Genomic DNA, 19,246 nt, shown 5'->3' on the forward strand with positions numbered 1-19,246 from the left:
TTCTTTCTGCAAAGGGAGTCAACCTGACAGTACAATGCAGTCTAAGAATTACACAAAGTAACTTCCAATCCTGGTTTGAGTTACCCATGACAATATCACTTATCTACAACTGTTTCATGAGACCAGCAAATTTAGATTGAGCTTATTTTTCAAATTAAGCCAAGAAAAATATTTCTTGGAACTAAGGATTTCTGTGCAGTTTTAACTTTCAAGTGTGAGTAACATAAATCTATTCTTGCAACTTCTTGCAGTAATTCATAACAGATGTTCACAGTATGTGGTCTCTAAGATGATAGTATATATTCTGTATAACAGAGCATTGTAACACCAGGTGGCATAAGCAACCATTTTCAAACCTGAAAAGCAATTATTTATTGGGCAATTCATTTAAGACTCATATGAAATAGAATTTGTATCTTTTAAGTTGAAAAAATAAATTTACTAATAGTTTTATGCAGCTTTGCTCTTTGCCCTTCAATACTTCTCCTGAATGTCTACTACACTGTAGTACGTAAACATGAGCCACGAGTTGGTTTTTATTACACTGGGGTTCTTTCTGTTATAGAAACATCATCAGCAGACAATGGAAGACAGACCAAATGATTCTTAAATGTATAACCTTTTTCTTTTGTGGAGGGTTCTGGGGTGTGCAATTTCCATCCATCAAATTGTCGTTATTGACAGTCCTTCCAAAGCCAGGTGCAATTCCATCTTCTGAAGTACAAAAAACAGATGCTTCCATGAACATGCCTCTTGCATCATCTTGAATCAGGCACTTTGACTCGTTTATTCTGAATCCACCTCCTACCTCCAACTGATGTGAAGGGGTCAAGTCCCTCAAATTAGAATTCATTGAGAAATTTACACCTGTCCTGTCAGGACTTTTTACCCAGGAAGAATAAATTGTGCCCCGTCCACAATGAGCAGTTTCTAATTGGCTGTTTGAATCAGTCCTATCATGTGTGGGGGCTTCCAGGTTTTTATGCAGTGCACTTTGCTCAATTACTTCGAGTCCCAGCTGGAGGTCTGACACAGATTCCATTTCTCCAGTGCACTGCCGTGTGACATCAGTTCTGCTCCTTGGACTAGAATATCCAATAGTCTTTATTTCTTGCAGGCCCATTTCTGTCAGGTTGGAATTTCTGAAAGAATTCAGTGCTAGAATCGATGCTCTGTCATAGCCCTGCATGAAGAAAAAACATGTAACTATTTTTTCATGCTCCATCAAACCTATCTGACATTCAGATGTGCTGTTAAGTGGGATTAAAGGCCTGCCAGTACCATGAATTTATCAATTTTTAAGAAACAATTCTACAGCCAGATTCTTAGTTTTACTATTCCCATGTATTAAGTGAAAGCATTTTAATAAATGTACATTAACCAAAATAAAAAGAAATATTAAGTGTCAAGGTTTATTTATGACTGACAGAGGAAGGGGAAGAGCTTCAAAAGGAGCAAGTCCCAGGCCAGGAAGCTTGAAAGCACTTGCTTCAATGTAAAAGCAATCCTCCCTCAGTGTCAAAACACCTATTTCAAAGCAGGACAAGGAAGTGTTTCCAAGACATCTCTGAATTTTAGGATGAAGCCCCATGACAAGACACATGCCCCCTGCAGGCTGGGAATGCCCAGGCATATTCCAACAGCACTCCTTCAACTAATCCACCACCTATGCTGACTTACTAACCTTCTGCTCTTTCACTTTGAGCATAACTGGGATCCACACAAACAATTAAGAAATGCTGGTAACAAGGAGAAATGTCAATCTGAATCTAACTACAGCCTGGAAAGCAAAGTGTTCTTTTTCTGTTCCTATTTACAAATTGCAGTAGTTACTCCTTTCCATTATAAAAGGGGATCCTGATCCAAATCACAATTTTTAAGTGATACAGAGAAAAACTGGTTTAAAACAGAAAATATAAGAGGTAAAGTGGAAATATAAAGGAGTAAGCAAGTAAAACCTATGGGGAAGTTAGCCTTTAAATTCTCAGGAACTTGCAATGATACCATTTGCAGGTTTTGCAGATTTCCTTACCTCTTGACTGTAAGCTCGCCTTTTTATTTCTGGGGAACTGTCAGGTGAGGAAATATTCTAAATAAACAAGAAGAAATTGCAAGTCAATTAATTTTTTAGCCTAAAGAAATAGCTCTCTCCCCCATTATGTAGCAGGAGTACAAACTACAGATTGACACTGCAATGTCTGAACACTTTCTCTGAAGGCTCTAGAATTCATGACAAATCTCACCTCAAAGTGCATGGTGTTTCCATGTATACATGGAGTTACAGGAGTAACTGGTGAATAGATGGGTTTGTAACCATTTCGACAAGCCTCATCCTCTGTTTTCACCCGGGGAGGAGTGGCAAACAACGATGGCTCGGAGGCAGTGATGTCAGCATGGGTTGGTGTGGCATAGGGAGAAGGAGTAGGTGTGGAGGTTTCTGAGAAAGCAGACTCCAACAGCTGATACAGTCTTCGTTTTTTTAGTGGTGTGGTTAGATCTGTGTGTTAAAATTAGAAAAAAGTTGTATGATTTCTAGATAGAACAATCACTTACAGCTGTTTAATTCATTTAGGTAATGAAACTGTTAATTCCAAATTAACAAATTTTAAGATAAAAAAAATCTCTGAAGGGCAGGCTTGCTGAGAGATGAACTTTTAACAGCCCACAGGCTTCCTGAAAAATAAACTCTTAGCAGCCTACAGATATATCAGTAAGGGAATTTAGTGTGCTAGGAAGCTGGAAAGAACTGCCTATGTCTTCAGAGAAGGCCAAGTCAACCCCTATGCATTTTTAAGACTGTTCAGCTAAAAGGTAGTTTCAGTGCACTCCAATTTTCTATTATGCCTAGAAGATTACACAGCTTCCCCCCCTCTGTGCTACATTGGCATACTGAATTTTAAAGGGATTCTAAGTATAGAGAAAGCATAGAAAATTAAATTTATAACCTGACCTCTTAATACTAATAGCAAAACCATTAGTCTTTTGTTGACTGTAAATATTAGGATATATAATGGTTTCTTATCTAATATACATTAAAGAGGGAAAAATTCCCAACTGCTATGCAACTAAACATTTCTTTCAAAGTAAATGTGCAAATACTCCTGGAATTTTCATCAAGTCATCAATTTAAAAACAGTGCTCCACAATCAGATACTTCATCATAGCTGTTATGTAGTGTATTTACAAAAGCTTCACACCTGTTAAGGAACAGCTGTCATTCAGTAATAAGGGACTTTTATGTTCACCATTGATGGCTGGACTTCTAGATCTCTCTTGTGATGGTGAATTAAATCTATCAATCGTTGTGGAGTTTTCTTCTTCCAAAGCCTGCTTCAACCAACGCTGTAAAAAACCAAGGAGTTCCAATTAGCAACTTAAAACTTTAATGATGAACATTTCAAAATGTGTAGTATGACTGGTTTCCCAAACAGCCTTTTTCTGCCTGAATTTATGTTAATAAATAAAGACTTCTTTTTAATTAATATGGGATAGAACACCATAACGAAGAGAAGCATTACCTTTTTACAAGAGCCAGTAATGTTTTCCACAGGTTCTTTTTTCCTCCTCTTTTCTGAAAGGAATGGAGAAGTAAAACGGATATAGTGCTTTGGAGTTGAATACACGTGAGGGCTGTAAGTGAGGCCAGGTAAGGAGTTCAGCTGGGTAGCCAGAACTTCAGGGTCCGTGGTTATGCGTAGAGGCCTTTCTGGCACAGTGTCTGTAGGCTTCCCTGCTTTATCACTCTTTTCACTCAACCATTCACTAACCAAGTGCTAAACAGAGAGAGAGAAAAAAATTAGTGTTTTATGAGTGTGTTAACCAGTGGCTTTTTATAAGTGTTTAGTTGAATTATTCATCTAGTCAACTACTACACAAACCAGATACAGTTTCCAGGCTCCAAGTTTAAGAAGACCTGGCAAGAATGAGCTCAGTTTTAGTGAAATCATGGGAACAGCAGAAGAAATCAGTACACGTTTGCTGACACACCAGTTTGGGGGAGGGGCAGGGGTGTTTAGTTATTTCCTTTTGTTGTAAACTACACTTAGTTCTTCTGCATTTAATTCTCACTGAACATTACAATAAAAGTGCCTAGATAAACTGTAATTGGGATGTCAATTCAGTAACACAATTTTAAAACAAAATTTCAACTTGTGCCTGAGTACCAGGCTGAGGAGAAATAGTGTAACATCAACAGAGCAAAATTAAAGAAGCTCCTCATCAGATTTCCATACTGTCAGGACTGTGCCTCAGTCAACACATCAGGCACCTGCCTTCAACACTCTCCAACTGTAGTAGTAAATGTGGTGTAATTGAACACAAAGACACACTGGTCCAAAAAGGCTAGTATTTCCTAGCTAGTTCAGTGTTTTAAAAAAAATATGCCAGTAAATTTTAGTTTTTATTAACAGATAAACGAATCTCCTAGATTTTACAGTGATTCAAAATTAAGGACACACAACAGTAAATATTAATATGATATCAAGACTTTAACACAAATTATCATAATAAATTTTATTTTGTCTTTTAAAATCCATTTTTATTTGATTAATTTTTAAAGCAAGACCTTCTCTGCACTTAGGGTAGAATGGATGCAATGCAGAGACATTTCACAGATACCTGAAGCCTGAATTTGACTGCACTTTGTTGCTGTTTACGAGTATTAAACATTTCTTCCTTCTTTTCTGCTATGCAACAGGCAAGAAAGGAAGAAGTGTTCCCCCCTCACAAGAATGTAACAGTGATGCAAACAAGCAGTGTTACAGAATGACTCAGGGACCTTTTGGAAAAAACTAATCTAAATTATGTTAGGGGTTTAAGATAGAAAACCATCTTAAAATTGTTATTTTTCTTTTGACAAGAAGTTTTGACCTTTCACTCCCCACCCGCCCTTTTCCTCCACTGATTAAAGTTTTCTTATAAATCACACTACAAATATTTTTTAATGTGTTCTGTGAAGTTTAAAGCAGAAAGCTGTACTGCTTTAGTTGTACTTGCAGATTTAAGATTTTTGAGTGTCTTTTAATATCGCGCCATTTCGTACAACTTTTTTGCAATGCAGTCTAATGGAAAGAAATTTTACACCAAAGCAGCATTAAAGAGTAAAGAATTTTCCCTCCAGACATGCACATACACATTTGGGGTGTTTAGACCCATTTACTTCAGAACAGACAGCTGAGAAGTACTAGGAGTTAGTGAGTTTCTTGGAGATATTGTTTGCTATCTGAAGCATAAAATGAACAAAGGAAGAAAGGCAACTTTTATTTCTTTGGGTTTCTCTTTAAATTCAGCTTTAATTATATTTTGGTTATGTATATTATTTCAATCCATTTAGAAAGCTCATTTAGAAAACATTTTGTTCCCAAACTGCTCTGAAGATGTATTTTGGAAGTGTCTTCAATCCAAACTAATGTGTCTTCCACCAAACAATGTTACACATATTTTAATCTATTACCAATGAGTGACTATACAATGGTGATTTTTCAAGAAATGAGTAAACATTTTAAAAACAATGCACAGTTGCACACTGATGAAGCAGCCTATAATTTTTTAAAAACTGTTAAGGTCCATCTTTTCCTCACCCTCAAGAGACTCACCTTCTTTGTTTTTGGATACTTTGTAGGGCATTTACTAAGTGCTGGAGCTTCTGTTTCAGTAACCATTTCTGTAACAACAGTTTCTGTTTCAGGCTCAGCTACCAGGGCTGCATTCTCAGTTTCGTTGTGCTGTGAAGTGACTTCCACATCAGGAGAGGAGGGCTGGATATCTGAGCACATGCTGACGGTCCTGTGCCGCCTGCGCTGCTGCCCGATGTGAGTTCTGCTGCGGGAGAAGCTTTTCCTCTGCTTAGTTCTGTTCACTTTGGCTGGGGTGGGCTTGGTGGCAGTTTCTTCTTTTGCCGGTTCCTGGGACAAGGCAAAAGTCAAGTAATCACATCCCATACATGTCTAGAGCTACTTATCTTTCTTAGGAAAAAAAAGAAGTTAGTTCCCTCTTCATTTACAGAAGGAAGTCTCAATCTCATTTTTGTTGTCAGAACTACAACAATTCTCTCCTTCTTGAAGGGAAATTACAGCATTTCCTGTAGCTTCCTCCCAAGCACCAGCTGTATCATCATCAGCAGTGCTCACACACACCCATCACCAGTCAGATCATTCATTCATCCCTAAGCTAGAAATCAACTGCTTATATCACCATGTCTTTCAATCCAATATTCTTTTGGCAATTCATAGTTTAGCTAGGTGTTTAGCTTTGTCACAAAAGGTACTTAAGAGAATGCTGACACACACAGCTCAGGGAAACAACCTGGACTGGGAATCATTAAATTAGTATTTGCAAACTAAGAAGCATCCATTAACAACAGAGTTAAAAACTGTTATAAAACATGAAGTATCATCTGCACGAACTCAGAAAAAAAACCACTTTACTAACCCATTTGCTTTAAAATAACAGAAAGATTAGAATACTATGTGTTCCTGAAAAACCCACTGAAAAAACAAATATCTCTCCACTGGTTACAGAGGGTGCCTAAGGACAGTCACCTCCTGTGGCTAAAGTCAACACTGATAAATGTTGCATCCTGAACTTCAAAGACAGACTGAATTACACAGCTGTTGTGGGTGTGTGTATGTTTGCATAAACTCATGTAACTGAAATTCTTCACTAAAGAATTCTATATGGATCTTATCTGGAAAAAATTCAGAAGCCAATAAAATGTAATGTCAAAGAACATTTTGGTTACATATACTTGAGTTCAGAGATTTAAAAAAAAATCATACATCTTAACATGCAGCGTGCCAGCCAAATTGATAAAATATGCAATGTTAAAAGCCAGCTTTATAATAAAGCTCCAGATAACTACCTGAATAAACTCAGCATCATTGAGAATCTGTGCTTCCTTGCATTCTGATTTAACCTCCGTTTTTGCTGTGCTGATTCTTTCCAAAGCCTGTTCTCTTCTTTTTTCTCTTTTTTCTAGTCTGGCAAAAGCTTGCAGGATAGCTTCCATTTTCCGTTCTTCTCTTGTCTGATGGATTTAACAATAATCATGATCAGTTTTAGTCATAATCTCCCATATATTTAAATATGTAATTACTCTCACTCCTATTTTTTAAGTACTTCTAAACATGCTCAGTATATGTCTGACATGAAGATCAAGTTCAGGGGAAGCTCAGATTAAAGGGATATGTTACAATCACTGCAAATACTAGACTTCTGAAGAAAGGCTTGCATCCATACCAGCTTGACAAACAAGAAAATCCTACTTTGAATTTAAGAACTTGCTTAATTTTTTGAACACTTAACCAAAAAAAAGGCAGATGTTAAGATACTAGATTTATTGACACTGCTCTATCAAAATCCAAAAATTAGGATTTCTGTGACTTTTTATTCAAGTAGGGAATTAAAATAAAATAGGGGAAAATCTTAATTCCCAATGCTAGCTATAAAAATAGCCATTACAAATCACAAGCAATAATAAAAGAGCAAATAATGAGATCTAAAACAGGCATTGCAGAAATCATCTAAAGACACTAAAAATGATATACATTTGAAGATAAAAGCAGATTTTTGTCAGAATGCAGTGATGAACCCAGATGAACTGTTCTCAAATAGCAAGCCTTGCATTTTAAGGCTAAGTTCATGTAAGGATCTGACTTTGCACATGCTCAGATTGTACAAGCCCACAAAAAGGCAGCAATTAGCATGGGAAGAGCAGGTGTCACTAAGCCTTAATGATGCCTTTTAGGCAGCTACTTGCTTCCCAACTTACCATCTTCCTTTTCCTTTCTGCAATCTGCTCCTCTGATTCCATTTCTACTTCATTGCTAATGGGAGTTTTTTCTTCTATATCATCGATAAAATCTGGCTCCTGCAAGATGGAAGCAACTGTTTTACAGAAATTCTACTCCTTTGGTAAATTAGAGTGAACTGAAAGCTACAAAGAACTAAGAATCCTCAGATCACTACATCAGAAGCAGCCAAACAAACAAATCAGGATGAAAAGTGTTCCATCCCCACTCCCTCATCCCACCAAGCAAAAAGAAGTATCAGAATGAAACCTTCAAAACAAAGGAAACTTTAGGACACTAACAATGGCCACTGCTCTAACCATTTTATAATCAGTTAAATAGTTAGGAGCTTTATATTATCCACCCACAAAAAAGTGTTACTTTTAGTGAAATGGAATGAATGCCAAAATAGATGTTATCAATTACACAGAAGTAATTGAAGTTTTACTCAGCTCTGAAGTGTACTCAATTGAAGTCACATTTTCCATTTGAACATTCACTATAGAATCTAATGATGGTGCCACATCATATGGAAACACAGAAGTTACCTAACTAACAATGGTTTTCTGTTTTCAAAGAAAAAACAAGCATGAAAGTGTAACTTTGAAACTAATTAAGCGTTCACTAGTCCTATATGCAATTTCACTTTTACATAAAGGACTAGACAAAGATTTAAAGTTTGTCCTAAAATATATATATCTAAACATAGACACCAGGCAATTAGTAGCTTTTTCCTGGGGTGATACATATGGTGCTACCATAAAGTGTATGGGAAAATGTAAATGCACTTTTAACAGCTTTATTCTTCCCACAATTCCTACTTTTCAATTTTGAAAAACAATACAAGTTCTCCTGTGAATGTTCTATATAAGCACTGTATATTACATAAAAAGATCAGGAGAAGATGCCATATACCAGCTATCATTTCTTGAAAGCATGACACAAAACAGATCAAAAATCACTCTCAAATGAGAAAGTTTAAATTATTTCTGAGCATCTTTGTGTCAGTACCTGATTATTAGAAATGGACAGCCTGAGGGGAGAGAGCTTCCTCTGTTTATTATCTGCAATTTTCATTTTGGTGGCTGCTCCTTCACAATCCAATGTGATGTTCTGATTCTGAGTCTCTTTTTCTCTTGAAACATCTTTCTCTTTCTTTCCCTTTTTCCTTCTAGTTTCATATCCAGTATTGATGTTTTCTGTAGGCTCGGAACGTCTGAGAACTGGACACTCAGGATTTTCTTTGAGGCAAGCACAATCCACTTTGTATTTACTGTAAGTAATTAAATGCAAGAAGGCGTATTTGATTAGGTTGTACAGCAATGAGACCCCTCAATACTAAATCACTGATATTTCACATTAAACATCTGCTGTAATGCAAACCAACCATGTTAACTTAACATGCACGTCACAAGAGTTTTCACCACAATATACAATGCTACTGTAACTCAAAAACCTTATCTACAGGTTAATCCTTTAGCTCTGCCACACAGAATTCTTTTAAATTCAAGTTAGTATTCTGCTTGAAGGCCAAAAGACATCTAAAACCTGAGCATAATCCTAAGAGGAAATATAACCAACATAAAACAGATGCATGAAGTTAGAGAGTTCATTTTATATGCAAAAATGGCAGACACAATTTACAGCACGAGCACACCAAACTCAGTGTCACTTAGCACAATTTTAAGCTCCACTTGAATACACAGGAAATTCAAACCTGTTCAACTGAAACAGGCTGTCACTGGTACTAAACACAACTACTGTGTATTTTTAGAAGGAGTATGTCTACAACTCTGAACAGTGCCCAGTATCTTGAGATAGTGTGAACCCGTGCTGATTAGCACACGTGCTCTGTGGTCACACACAGCTCAGGTCACACAGCAAAGGCATGTCTGCACAGCACTGCATCCAAGCTGGCCACAGAATGCAGTAATAAAAATACACAACTCTGCCCACACACACTGTTCATTGTAAATACAGTGCCTAAGGAGCTTTGTGTTATTAAAACATGCAAGAAAGTAAATGATGCAAAACCAAAGTCATTCTGAATTGCAAAGTAACTTACTGAGCATTAGAGGTATTTTAAAACAGTATTCTCAAATACTTACCAATTTCCATAATCAAAATCAAATGCTATGGTAATCTCTGCTCCCTTTGGAATGTTATGGATGGAGTAAATATAAAGATGAATTGTTCCATCTTCAATTACATGCCTCACCTGTAATCAAGAGAATGTTATTATATTATCATGAATTACTTTCAAGTTCTTGTATAAAAAATGTAGGGATTGCTCAGATTATCAGGAATCTCATGGAAAAGGAGATTCCTAAGTAAATGAAACCTAGTTTAACTTTCTAAAGGTGCTCACCTCTGCATTTGGTGTACATGAACGCCTGATAAATCGAGCCTCATTTCCAAAAGTTCTTGCATCAACACACATTTCTAGCCCATGGAATTTGGAGTAAAACAAAACAAATGGGTATGGCCTGAAAAACACACAAGAAAATTGGGAATTTCATTAATTTTTCAAGATGATAAACAGTGCTTATTCTCCTTATTAGTCAGCTTTGTAACATGATGCTTGGTACAATACACCAAATTTGGAGGCTAATCTAAGAATGACATGTTCAAGCTTCATGATTTTAGCAGATATATTATTCCCCACATATATTCTCAGAATACCTCAAGATGGAGTTACAGCCCTGTATCATCTGCATAGGATCCACAGGGAGAACATTAACAGAGCAAGCACTAGACATGGAAGACACACAGTTAAAGTTTTTCAAATTTCTTAAACTTTTTTTATGACAGGCCCCAAAATGAAACTCAAATTTATATGCCACATAGAATAGTTTTTTAAAAAGTAAGACCACCACATCCCTGCCTAACACCTGCAGCATCACTAGCACCAACCCTCCTGAAGGAAAGGGGCCTCCAAATACTTTATAAAGTCATACTTTAAATTCTGCTATTCCAAGTTCCAAGGAACCTTGTATCTTTACTGAGCAAGAGCTCCATCTCCTTCAAGAGGCATTCTGCAAATTTCTGAGGAGGGGTGTTCATGCAGTTAGTGGCAGCATCAAAACCAACCCACAGGAAGAAGGAACCAGCCACACACTGCTCAGTAAACTAACTAGAGAACTCTAGCAGTAAAACAGCCCCAAGCTGACCTGTGTCCAATTTCATTCTCAGCCCTGTGGACTTAAAATCCATTTCTCTCACAAAGGATAAAGCCTTTACCATTAATATAGTCATTATTCTATGATGGCAGAACCTGTCTATTTCCTGGTTTAAGGTGAACAACTACCCAGCTGAGCATGCAAGAATTCTATAATTAGGAAGGAACAAAAAAGAGAAAACTAGCTCCTGAATAAATCTGTAAGGATATCCAGAAGAGAAGGGGACAGAAAAGGTTCCAGTTGTCATTACTTTTAATCACACAAAGTAAAATACAAGACACTGCTGGTAACTAAGATCCACTTGTACTTGAAGCAACAGTTTGGCAAGCATCATTTTAACAATCACTTGACTGAAACATAAAGAATGAACAAACCTTTTAAAGAAATATCCATTAGCTTCAAATTGTTCTCTCAGCATGAACTTTCCTCTGTATTCAATAATAAGTGCATCAGGAGGCAAGTCTTTGGCAGCCTTTAAAATTTTCTTGTTTTTTTGCACATAACTCTGTAAAGACAGATTCATTTATGAATTTTTACTTTCTACCATTTTTCCATTAATAGCATATTATATTTTCACAACTATTTAACAATTTTATATGAAGTAAAAAAGCCCCTTCTTTTTGTAATTAAACCTCCAGACTGAACTGACCAAGCTGTCTTGCTCACCTGGCAATGCCACTAGTTATCAATTTAGACACAAGGAATGCTTTGGCCCTAGCTCTCCAGGACATGGCTAAAAACCAACATATTCATGTTTTTACAATTCAAGTACTATAGCCTTTAGTGCACTTAACTCTCACCATGACTAGGATGAATTGCTGCATTGTTTTGCACAACACTTTCAAAAAGCTACAATTCCTTTGAACAAAACAAAACATGCAGACATTCACAACTCATTAAAGAAAAATCAAAACAGGGAATAACATAATAATTGAAAAAAAAAAAGAATCCTGACAGTTTCCAAATTCATTTTCATATCTTTAGATGGAAGGATGGCTTTAATTAAAAACCAATACATACCCTGGCAATTAGTGAACTCACACCTCTCATAACTGCCATCACCAATGAAAAAGGAAGTAGCCTCTATGTAGGCAAAAGGCTCTGAAAGTAGGGATAATCCTCTAAGGAGGGTGTCCCATATGCCATGATGGTCTTTGAGAAAAAGAAGCAAAGATGCTTCCATTAATCTGCTACAGTAACTACTCCCTCAGATTTCTGCTACAAAATATGAAGTTTTTTACATGGCTCTGATTTTAAGTGTGTAAGTAACTGGTAAGTTACTGATAAACAAGGCTAGAAAAAAGCACTGCACAACTTCCTCATAAACTAGAAATTACAGGATGAGTCAAAAAAGAATCACTATCAGAAATACCACCCATGAACATCCAGAACACCTACCACACCTTAAGAAAAATGTTGACAATGAACATCATGATACACATAGTAGGGGGAAAAAATAAATTCAGTTCCATTGGTTCTTTCTACTCTAACAACTCGAGGTATCTCTCAGAGAGAAACAGCAGCAAAGCTGACTAAAGCTATGTGTCAAGAGACAGTCTAAGGGCAACCCAATATTCAGGCTGAAACTAACACCTTAGCTACTTTTTAGGATAAATGATATGCAAATGTAAACATAACCAGGGTGGTACACAACGTATAAAAATCTGAAAAATATGTTAAAATTCTGATGCTCAAATCTGGTGAGACAAGGAACAAAAAGTGAATGTGAAGTCCCTTTTTTGTGTTTTTTCCTGTGGCTTTTTTTATTGTTTTGGTTTGGGGTTTTTTGGTTGGTTGGGGTTTCTTTAAGGCATCTAATGTCATGTACAAACACAGCATGCAGTAACACAACAAGGCACAGCTCATTACCTCTACTGGAGGTTTGAAAATCAGATTGCTGGTGCTGACTTCTTTTTTGTCATTTCCATTGCCTAATCTGAGAGCTATTTTTTGTGCCTCCCTCTGGACACCTTCACTGTATTGGTTATTATTTGCTTCTTCATAGCGATCCATCCATGCCTTGATTTTAGTTTCCCATCCAAAGTTCGAACTGTCAGTAGGATCAATCTCTGGAGCTGAGCCCTAAAAATTGAAGTAAGTCACCAGATATTAGAAGGCAAGATATTAAAGGAAAAATTCTGTAACAAGACACAAAATGATGGGCAAAGGTATGCCACTGATTTACAGGTTGGGTTTCTTTAGCAAGTCTAGTATAAAACTTTGTATTACTTAAAAACATTGAGATAAATTCAGTCCCATTACATTTGTCCTTTCAAGAATTTTATTATTTAGTAAGTATCACCCAAGTTCAGGAATGCTTTCCCTCCTCAACAGTGATTCCTGCTCTTAGTGGGATGAGAATGGAGAGTGACATTGTTTCCTCCCACAACTGCACTGCATCACGAATTTAAGTGCAGGAGTTGGAGGGTCAGGTCTCCCTGCCCACTCAACTTTTGTGAACATATGCAAATACAGAGAACTCCAGCTTTTATCCTGTAATACACAGACTTTATATTCATTCTCCTTTCAACTTCAAAGATCATGCTGTATCTTTTCTTCTGCTGCGTAACTTACTAAACTTCACTAACCGTACACCTGCTACATTAAGGTTGTGACTCTAATGCTACAGGCTTTACACATCCAATTTTTCCCTCCTTATCTGCTCCTCACTATACAATTTCCTTCTGTAGTGCTTCAGATCCTTTCACTTTTAAAGAAAGTGCCATTGTACCTCCAGACCTCACAAGCAGCAGCCAGGCTGCAGCCAACCAAAGCTCCTTACGGACAGCAGCAGCCAGCCAACGCTCCCTTTTCTATCCACCTGAGCAGAGACACTATTAAACATTAATAAAACACAAGTAGTTCAGCAATTCAATTGACCTGGTTACATTTCTTTTGTGCATGAAGAAAACCATACACACAAACAGCATTTCAAAGGTGTGATGCTAAGACAGCCATGAAAAAACAGTGGAACCTTACAAGCACCATATTAAAAAAACCCCATAAAACTAGAGACTTTTCTTCCCCAATCCATCTTCACTGTTTCCCAAGGCACATCTTAGACATTTCAAGCATAAATTGCATCCCACTTGTTTTTATATATTCCAAGTATGAATGAACTATGGAAATATCCAGTTGTCACACCATGCACATTTTTATATCACAGAAAATTTAAAGACTGCTGTAACATTTAAATCTTACAAAGCAGACATCCCAATACAATTCCCTCAGACTATGCCAGTACCAGTGATTAAAATCCTGCCAGATATACAGGAGTCCCACCAGGTGTAGATGGAGGTTTGACAGAGCAGAACCACTAACTTAGCTTTCAAATTCAGTACAGCTATTTCATTATTTTGCTGCTAAACAGTTATGAAAAGCTGGAGCCACTAAATTTAAATGAAACGTTCACTCAATTTTACTCCCTTGCATAGCACACATGAGCCCCAATTAATCCACTGGCTCTTGAAATAAAAATCTGCACTAATTATTTCAGTTAATTTCAGAGGACAGAGATGTAGTGCTCATGCCTTAATTTAAAATCACTATGATGCATATGTAATATATTAGCTACCAAGAGAGAATAGTTCTTAGTGTACAGCCCCAATTATATTCTTGATGCTTATTATTTAAGTAACATACAGTTAAGGTATGAAACAAAACCCAAACAAAATCACATTACCTTTACTCTTGAAGACTTCCTGGATCCTTCTCGAAATGCCTAGAATAAAATTAAGATATTCATATTCACTGGAGGAAATACAAAAATCTCTTAAGGAATTGAAAAGCTATTAATGAACAACTTTTCAATTAAACACGAAAGATGAAAAGAACAAACTATGCTGAAATCTCAAGAAGGTAAGAGGTTATGTCTCACAAAATGTATTTTAAAAGCATTCAGCATTCCTAACTAAGTGCACAGTAGTCAGGTACCTCTACCTTTCTCTCACATTACAACTTGATTCTCCAGAAATTCAGAATCCAAGCTAAAATATCAGAGGTAACGGAAGAATACATGGCAATTGATTTGTATTGAGAATTATTCAATCAAAAGGAAACATTTTACTAAAGATAGCAAAAAAGACATCAATAACTTATTCTGACTTTGAAGTTTTAAAAAACAAAATTCTCATCCAAGCCAAGGAAATTAACCATGAAAACCACTTGTTCAGGAAGTTTCATGTACTTTACTTCCTCACATATGTTTTGTCTTCACATATACAGTTTGTACATCTGCAGCTAAGCAGCATAATGTCATTATTTTTTTACTCTAATTAGTTTAGCAGCTAGCTTTCTTACAGCACACTTCTACACAATTTCTACTCAGATAAATGGAGTCACATCAGGACAACCAATGGCAAACATTTCTGTACTTAAAACCACCACAAATGAAGACTTCCAAGGAATTCTTCTTTGGGTAACCCAAAGCTTGTTCTGCACCACCTCTATTTCAAATGGTCCAGTAAATGCAATTCCTGTGGGGAGATTCTGCCTCCATTATAAAACTGAGCATGCCCAGGCAGGATATATTAACTTGAAATAAGGAGGAGTTGTGGGGGTCAGGCACCCAGAAAGACATTAATTTACTGCAGAGTAATATATTTCAAGCTAAACCCAGGTAGTAAAATAGCCTGATTTTTAAATCGGTCTCTCTTGGTAAGAAATGTCACATAGCTATAAATTATAACACAAAGTAATAAGAGAAATTACATTCACTTACTTTTTTACATTTTGCTATGTTCTGTTCTTTCTCTCCACTTTTTTTCCTCTTCTTATCATTGACTTTTGTAACTCTTGTAGCAGTTAAAGTAATTGTCGTTGGTGTGTGTTGATAAGCCGTATACAGTTCCACAGGAACCTCATCACCACTCTCTGTTGCACTGGTGTCCCCATCTTGAAAACAAAGAACACTCTAAATAATCAAGTACTGCAGAAAGAACACTAGAACACTCACTAGTTGCTCTGCATCTGTTTCCAAAATACAAAAATTCATAATGACAAATGCTCCAAGAACTCATATGCAAAATTCACCAACAGTTGCAACAGCATGAAAATGAAGGACCAATGAGAAACTGGTAATTAAGACAGGTTTGTAATGCAAGGTAAGAAAAAGGTACCAGATTAAATTCCATTCTTTGAATGGAATTAAAGACCATATTCCCTTTTAAACAAAATTAGAACTAGAACAAAAAAGGTAAAAAATCTGTTAACACATTCACTTATATAGAGCTTTTACTTGTAATACAGCATTTGGATTCTCTCAGATGACTGAATTCTGGAAGGGATTAAAATTAATGACTGGCCAGCATTTCTTGTGAAGCTCTATTAATTAATCACATGTCATAGTCATAATCAACTATTTCAGCGGCAATTTGCACTGTCAAGTGCCTTTTTCAGGGTTAATACGTCAATTTAGCCAAAAGCCTTTTGTACTCAAAATCCCCTAACAGTAACATTCTGCTGCTCAGGAAGAGAAAAGAGATGATCAGACATAAACTGACAGATACTTTTTCTTTGTGCTGTGCTCTCACAGACCTAAAGGCCAAAGCCTGAAATCTAGCATACATCAGCATTTATGTCAGACAAACACATATCCTGACCTGAAACAGGATTACCCTAGTTCTGTCAAGATGAAAGGCTGTGAAGGATGGGGAGGATTGGAAGAGATGATGCACACAGATAAGAGACTGTTGTTTGCATGTGCTCAGTACAGGCTTCTCAGATTTTAGCAGCTTTTCCAAATATTCTGCATTCAGTAAATACACTTCACACTAAGCAAAACTTTCTCACACACCACAGAAGCAGGCTTTACAAATACTTAATATGAGAGCAGAGAAAACATTCCTACTGCTCTCAGAAGGATGTTGCTTTAATCAGTGCACTCAGCAGTCCTAATTCTCAAAACCCTCTTTACTAAATAAAGAACTCCAGCTACTCTGGTTACTCTGGATTTTTCCTGCTCACAACATTCCTTAACAGGATTCTTCTGTGCATAGCAAACAATCTCATCTTAGCATCATGGTTATTCTTTTGAACACCTTATCAGGCACATAATTATATTTCATAAGCTAGGAATTTATGATGTTTACTGAATTTGTTAACATCTCTGCTGAGAATATTTTCTAAATGAGCATAAAAAGCACAAGGAAAGAAGAAACGTCTAATCAAAGATGAATAAATAGCAGAATAACCAATGCCTGGGAAATAGAAACTTAAAATTGTCAGTGTCTGCAGTCCATACACTAGTGCCTACAGAATCATGACATCACAGCCACACACCTCTCCCCTTGCCCCAAACCCCACAAAACACTGTTTTCCTTAGGGAAGCAACATTTCAGTATTGCTGTCTGCACTGTGCTCTAACTTACTGTAAAAAATAATTACCTCAGCTGAACATGTAATTACATGGAGTTGTTTTGAGACACTCCTTTCTAACCTACATAACCTGCTTTCACTTTGAAGAGCCTTGGTAAAGCATACTAAGGGGAGATCTTGAGTTTGCAGTCAGAAGCAAAGACACAAACTCTCAAAATTTCACAAGTTCTGGGCCCAGATTAAGTTACCCATAAGCAGCAAGTGATCTCGACAGCAGTAATTTCAAGGCCAAACAGCTTGAAGCAACATCCTTGTTTATGTTATACATCAAGATATCTCATCTTAAAAAAAAACCAAAAAACCCAAAAGCCCAAAACAAACTTCCCAGCAAAGCCCAAAACATCCAGTATAAAACTGAGGGAGTATTGGCTTGACAAAGGTGCTCAGTTCACTGAACCATAGTCAGTAATGCACTGCACACTGAGCTGCACCAGAACTGGATTTTTATACCAGAAAAACAAAATCAACACCATCTCATACAACAACAGGGCCCAGAAGAATGGGCTAAGAACATTGCTAGAAAAAGAATGATGTGGTTACACATAAAAGCTTAACACACAAAATTTTCTATCATGTGAAATGTTCAATTAAAAGCTCTTCTCTTGGAGCAAACTAACTGATCTACTACTTTCTCCCCGCTGTTTAGCTGTGTTTCATCCAAAGGCTAAATCAGTAACTCTTTAGAAATCTTTACAACAAAGACATTTTACTCTAAAGAATTCTCATATTTAAGTGAAAAGCCCTATATATACAGACTTATTAATTAAAGAGCAAATTATGCAGTCCTATCTTTTATCAAACACCTGTAAATTACTAATAATTAAGTTAAAAGTAACATTCTGCTTCTGTTGAGTATCTAAAACATTGAAAAGATCCATTCAAATTGATGGCCACCAAAAGCCACTTTTGCTTTTCCTACTTGAAACCATCTGTGAAAACTGCCCATTTTACTGATGTCTCACACAGGTCTCAGTTTTTACCCAAAATCACTGAGCCCAACCAAACTGTACAGCAGTCAACACAAAATATATTCACCCAAGCTAAATGGAAATCAAGAGGTGTAAGCACAGACATTCAAGTTATGTATTATAAATCACAGTAATCAATACTGCACTTTGATCACATTTTAGATTAAAGAGAACCAGAATTTGTCTGTCTTTTCAACTGTTTTGATACTTTGGCTTAACATTTAGTATTTCCTTTCCTACTGAATTCATGTAACAGATTTAGAACACTGATCAAGACTGAGGAGGGTTAAACACTAACTTCAAAGGAAGATCTCATCAGCTCCTCCTAAGATTTTTAATCTCTCTTCCCTTAAGTTTACCAGTAAATGATCAGATAGTGTGCCTGCAAATCCCAAGAGATTAAATAGCTCAGATCATCAACTTCCCCTATTTGTTATGAAAATTCAAGTCCAACCTCACAGTAATATCAGAGCAGTCAGTGAACTCATTAACTCCAAATGAATTATAAATCTACTTCTTCTACTATTTCAACAGAATCAACAAAAATAATTTTAAATTCCAAGAATTTTCACAATTTAAATTTGATTGACCTAGTAGGGCAACCAAAACTGTATAAATTAAGCTTGGTTTTGTTAAAATGAAAACAGACAAAACAAAAAATGACTCTGGTTTTGTAAGTAGGTCATTAACAGCTTTAAAGAACTTTAGACAACTTAGTAGCAGACAACACCATGTGCCAAGTGCACCAAGAAGCACAGTTGTGCCACACACCCCTCAGACGTTCTGAAGCCAGATGACATGGGAAGCAGGACCATATTTACGTGGTAATTTTAAAAGAAATCTTAAAATACACACACACACTCCACTACTTCAGAGACATGATCTGGAAGTAAAACATGTCACATTTAGGAGATGACCTCCTCCCAGGTTATTACTT

General features: G+C 36.6%; 1 protein-coding gene across 2 annotated transcripts in view; it reads right to left on the reverse strand.

Annotated features, from left to right (window-relative positions):
* KMT2E (lysine methyltransferase 2E (inactive)) overlaps positions 1 to 19,246 on the reverse strand; it is a 55,654-nt gene that overhangs the window by 7,872 nt on the left and 28,536 nt on the right. For both annotated transcript variants that reach the window (XM_058022415.1, XM_058022414.1), the window contains 15 exons: positions 15,687 to 15,859; positions 14,649 to 14,687; positions 12,836 to 13,048; positions 11,341 to 11,471; positions 10,156 to 10,273; positions 9,896 to 10,005; positions 8,799 to 9,060; positions 7,769 to 7,867; positions 6,860 to 7,024; positions 5,595 to 5,903; positions 3,519 to 3,773; positions 3,198 to 3,342; positions 2,244 to 2,497; positions 2,033 to 2,089; positions 620 to 1,183 (listed from right to left, as the gene is read on the reverse strand). In XM_058022415.1, the coding sequence (XP_057878398.1) occupies positions 620 to 1,183; positions 2,033 to 2,089; positions 2,244 to 2,497; positions 3,198 to 3,342; positions 3,519 to 3,773; positions 5,595 to 5,903; positions 6,860 to 7,024; positions 7,769 to 7,867; positions 8,799 to 9,060; positions 9,896 to 10,005; positions 10,156 to 10,273; positions 11,341 to 11,471; positions 12,836 to 13,048; positions 14,649 to 14,687; positions 15,687 to 15,859 (2,894 nt within the window). The remainder of the gene's footprint in view (positions 1 to 619; positions 1,184 to 2,032; positions 2,090 to 2,243; positions 2,498 to 3,197; positions 3,343 to 3,518; positions 3,774 to 5,594; positions 5,904 to 6,859; positions 7,025 to 7,768; positions 7,868 to 8,798; positions 9,061 to 9,895; positions 10,006 to 10,155; positions 10,274 to 11,340; positions 11,472 to 12,835; positions 13,049 to 14,648; positions 14,688 to 15,686; positions 15,860 to 19,246) is intronic.

The sequence above is a fragment of the Melospiza georgiana genome, chromosome 4, assembly GCF_028018845.1.
Source record: "Melospiza georgiana isolate bMelGeo1 chromosome 4, bMelGeo1.pri, whole genome shotgun sequence".
Lineage (NCBI taxonomy): Eukaryota > Metazoa > Chordata > Aves > Passeriformes > Passerellidae > Melospiza > Melospiza georgiana.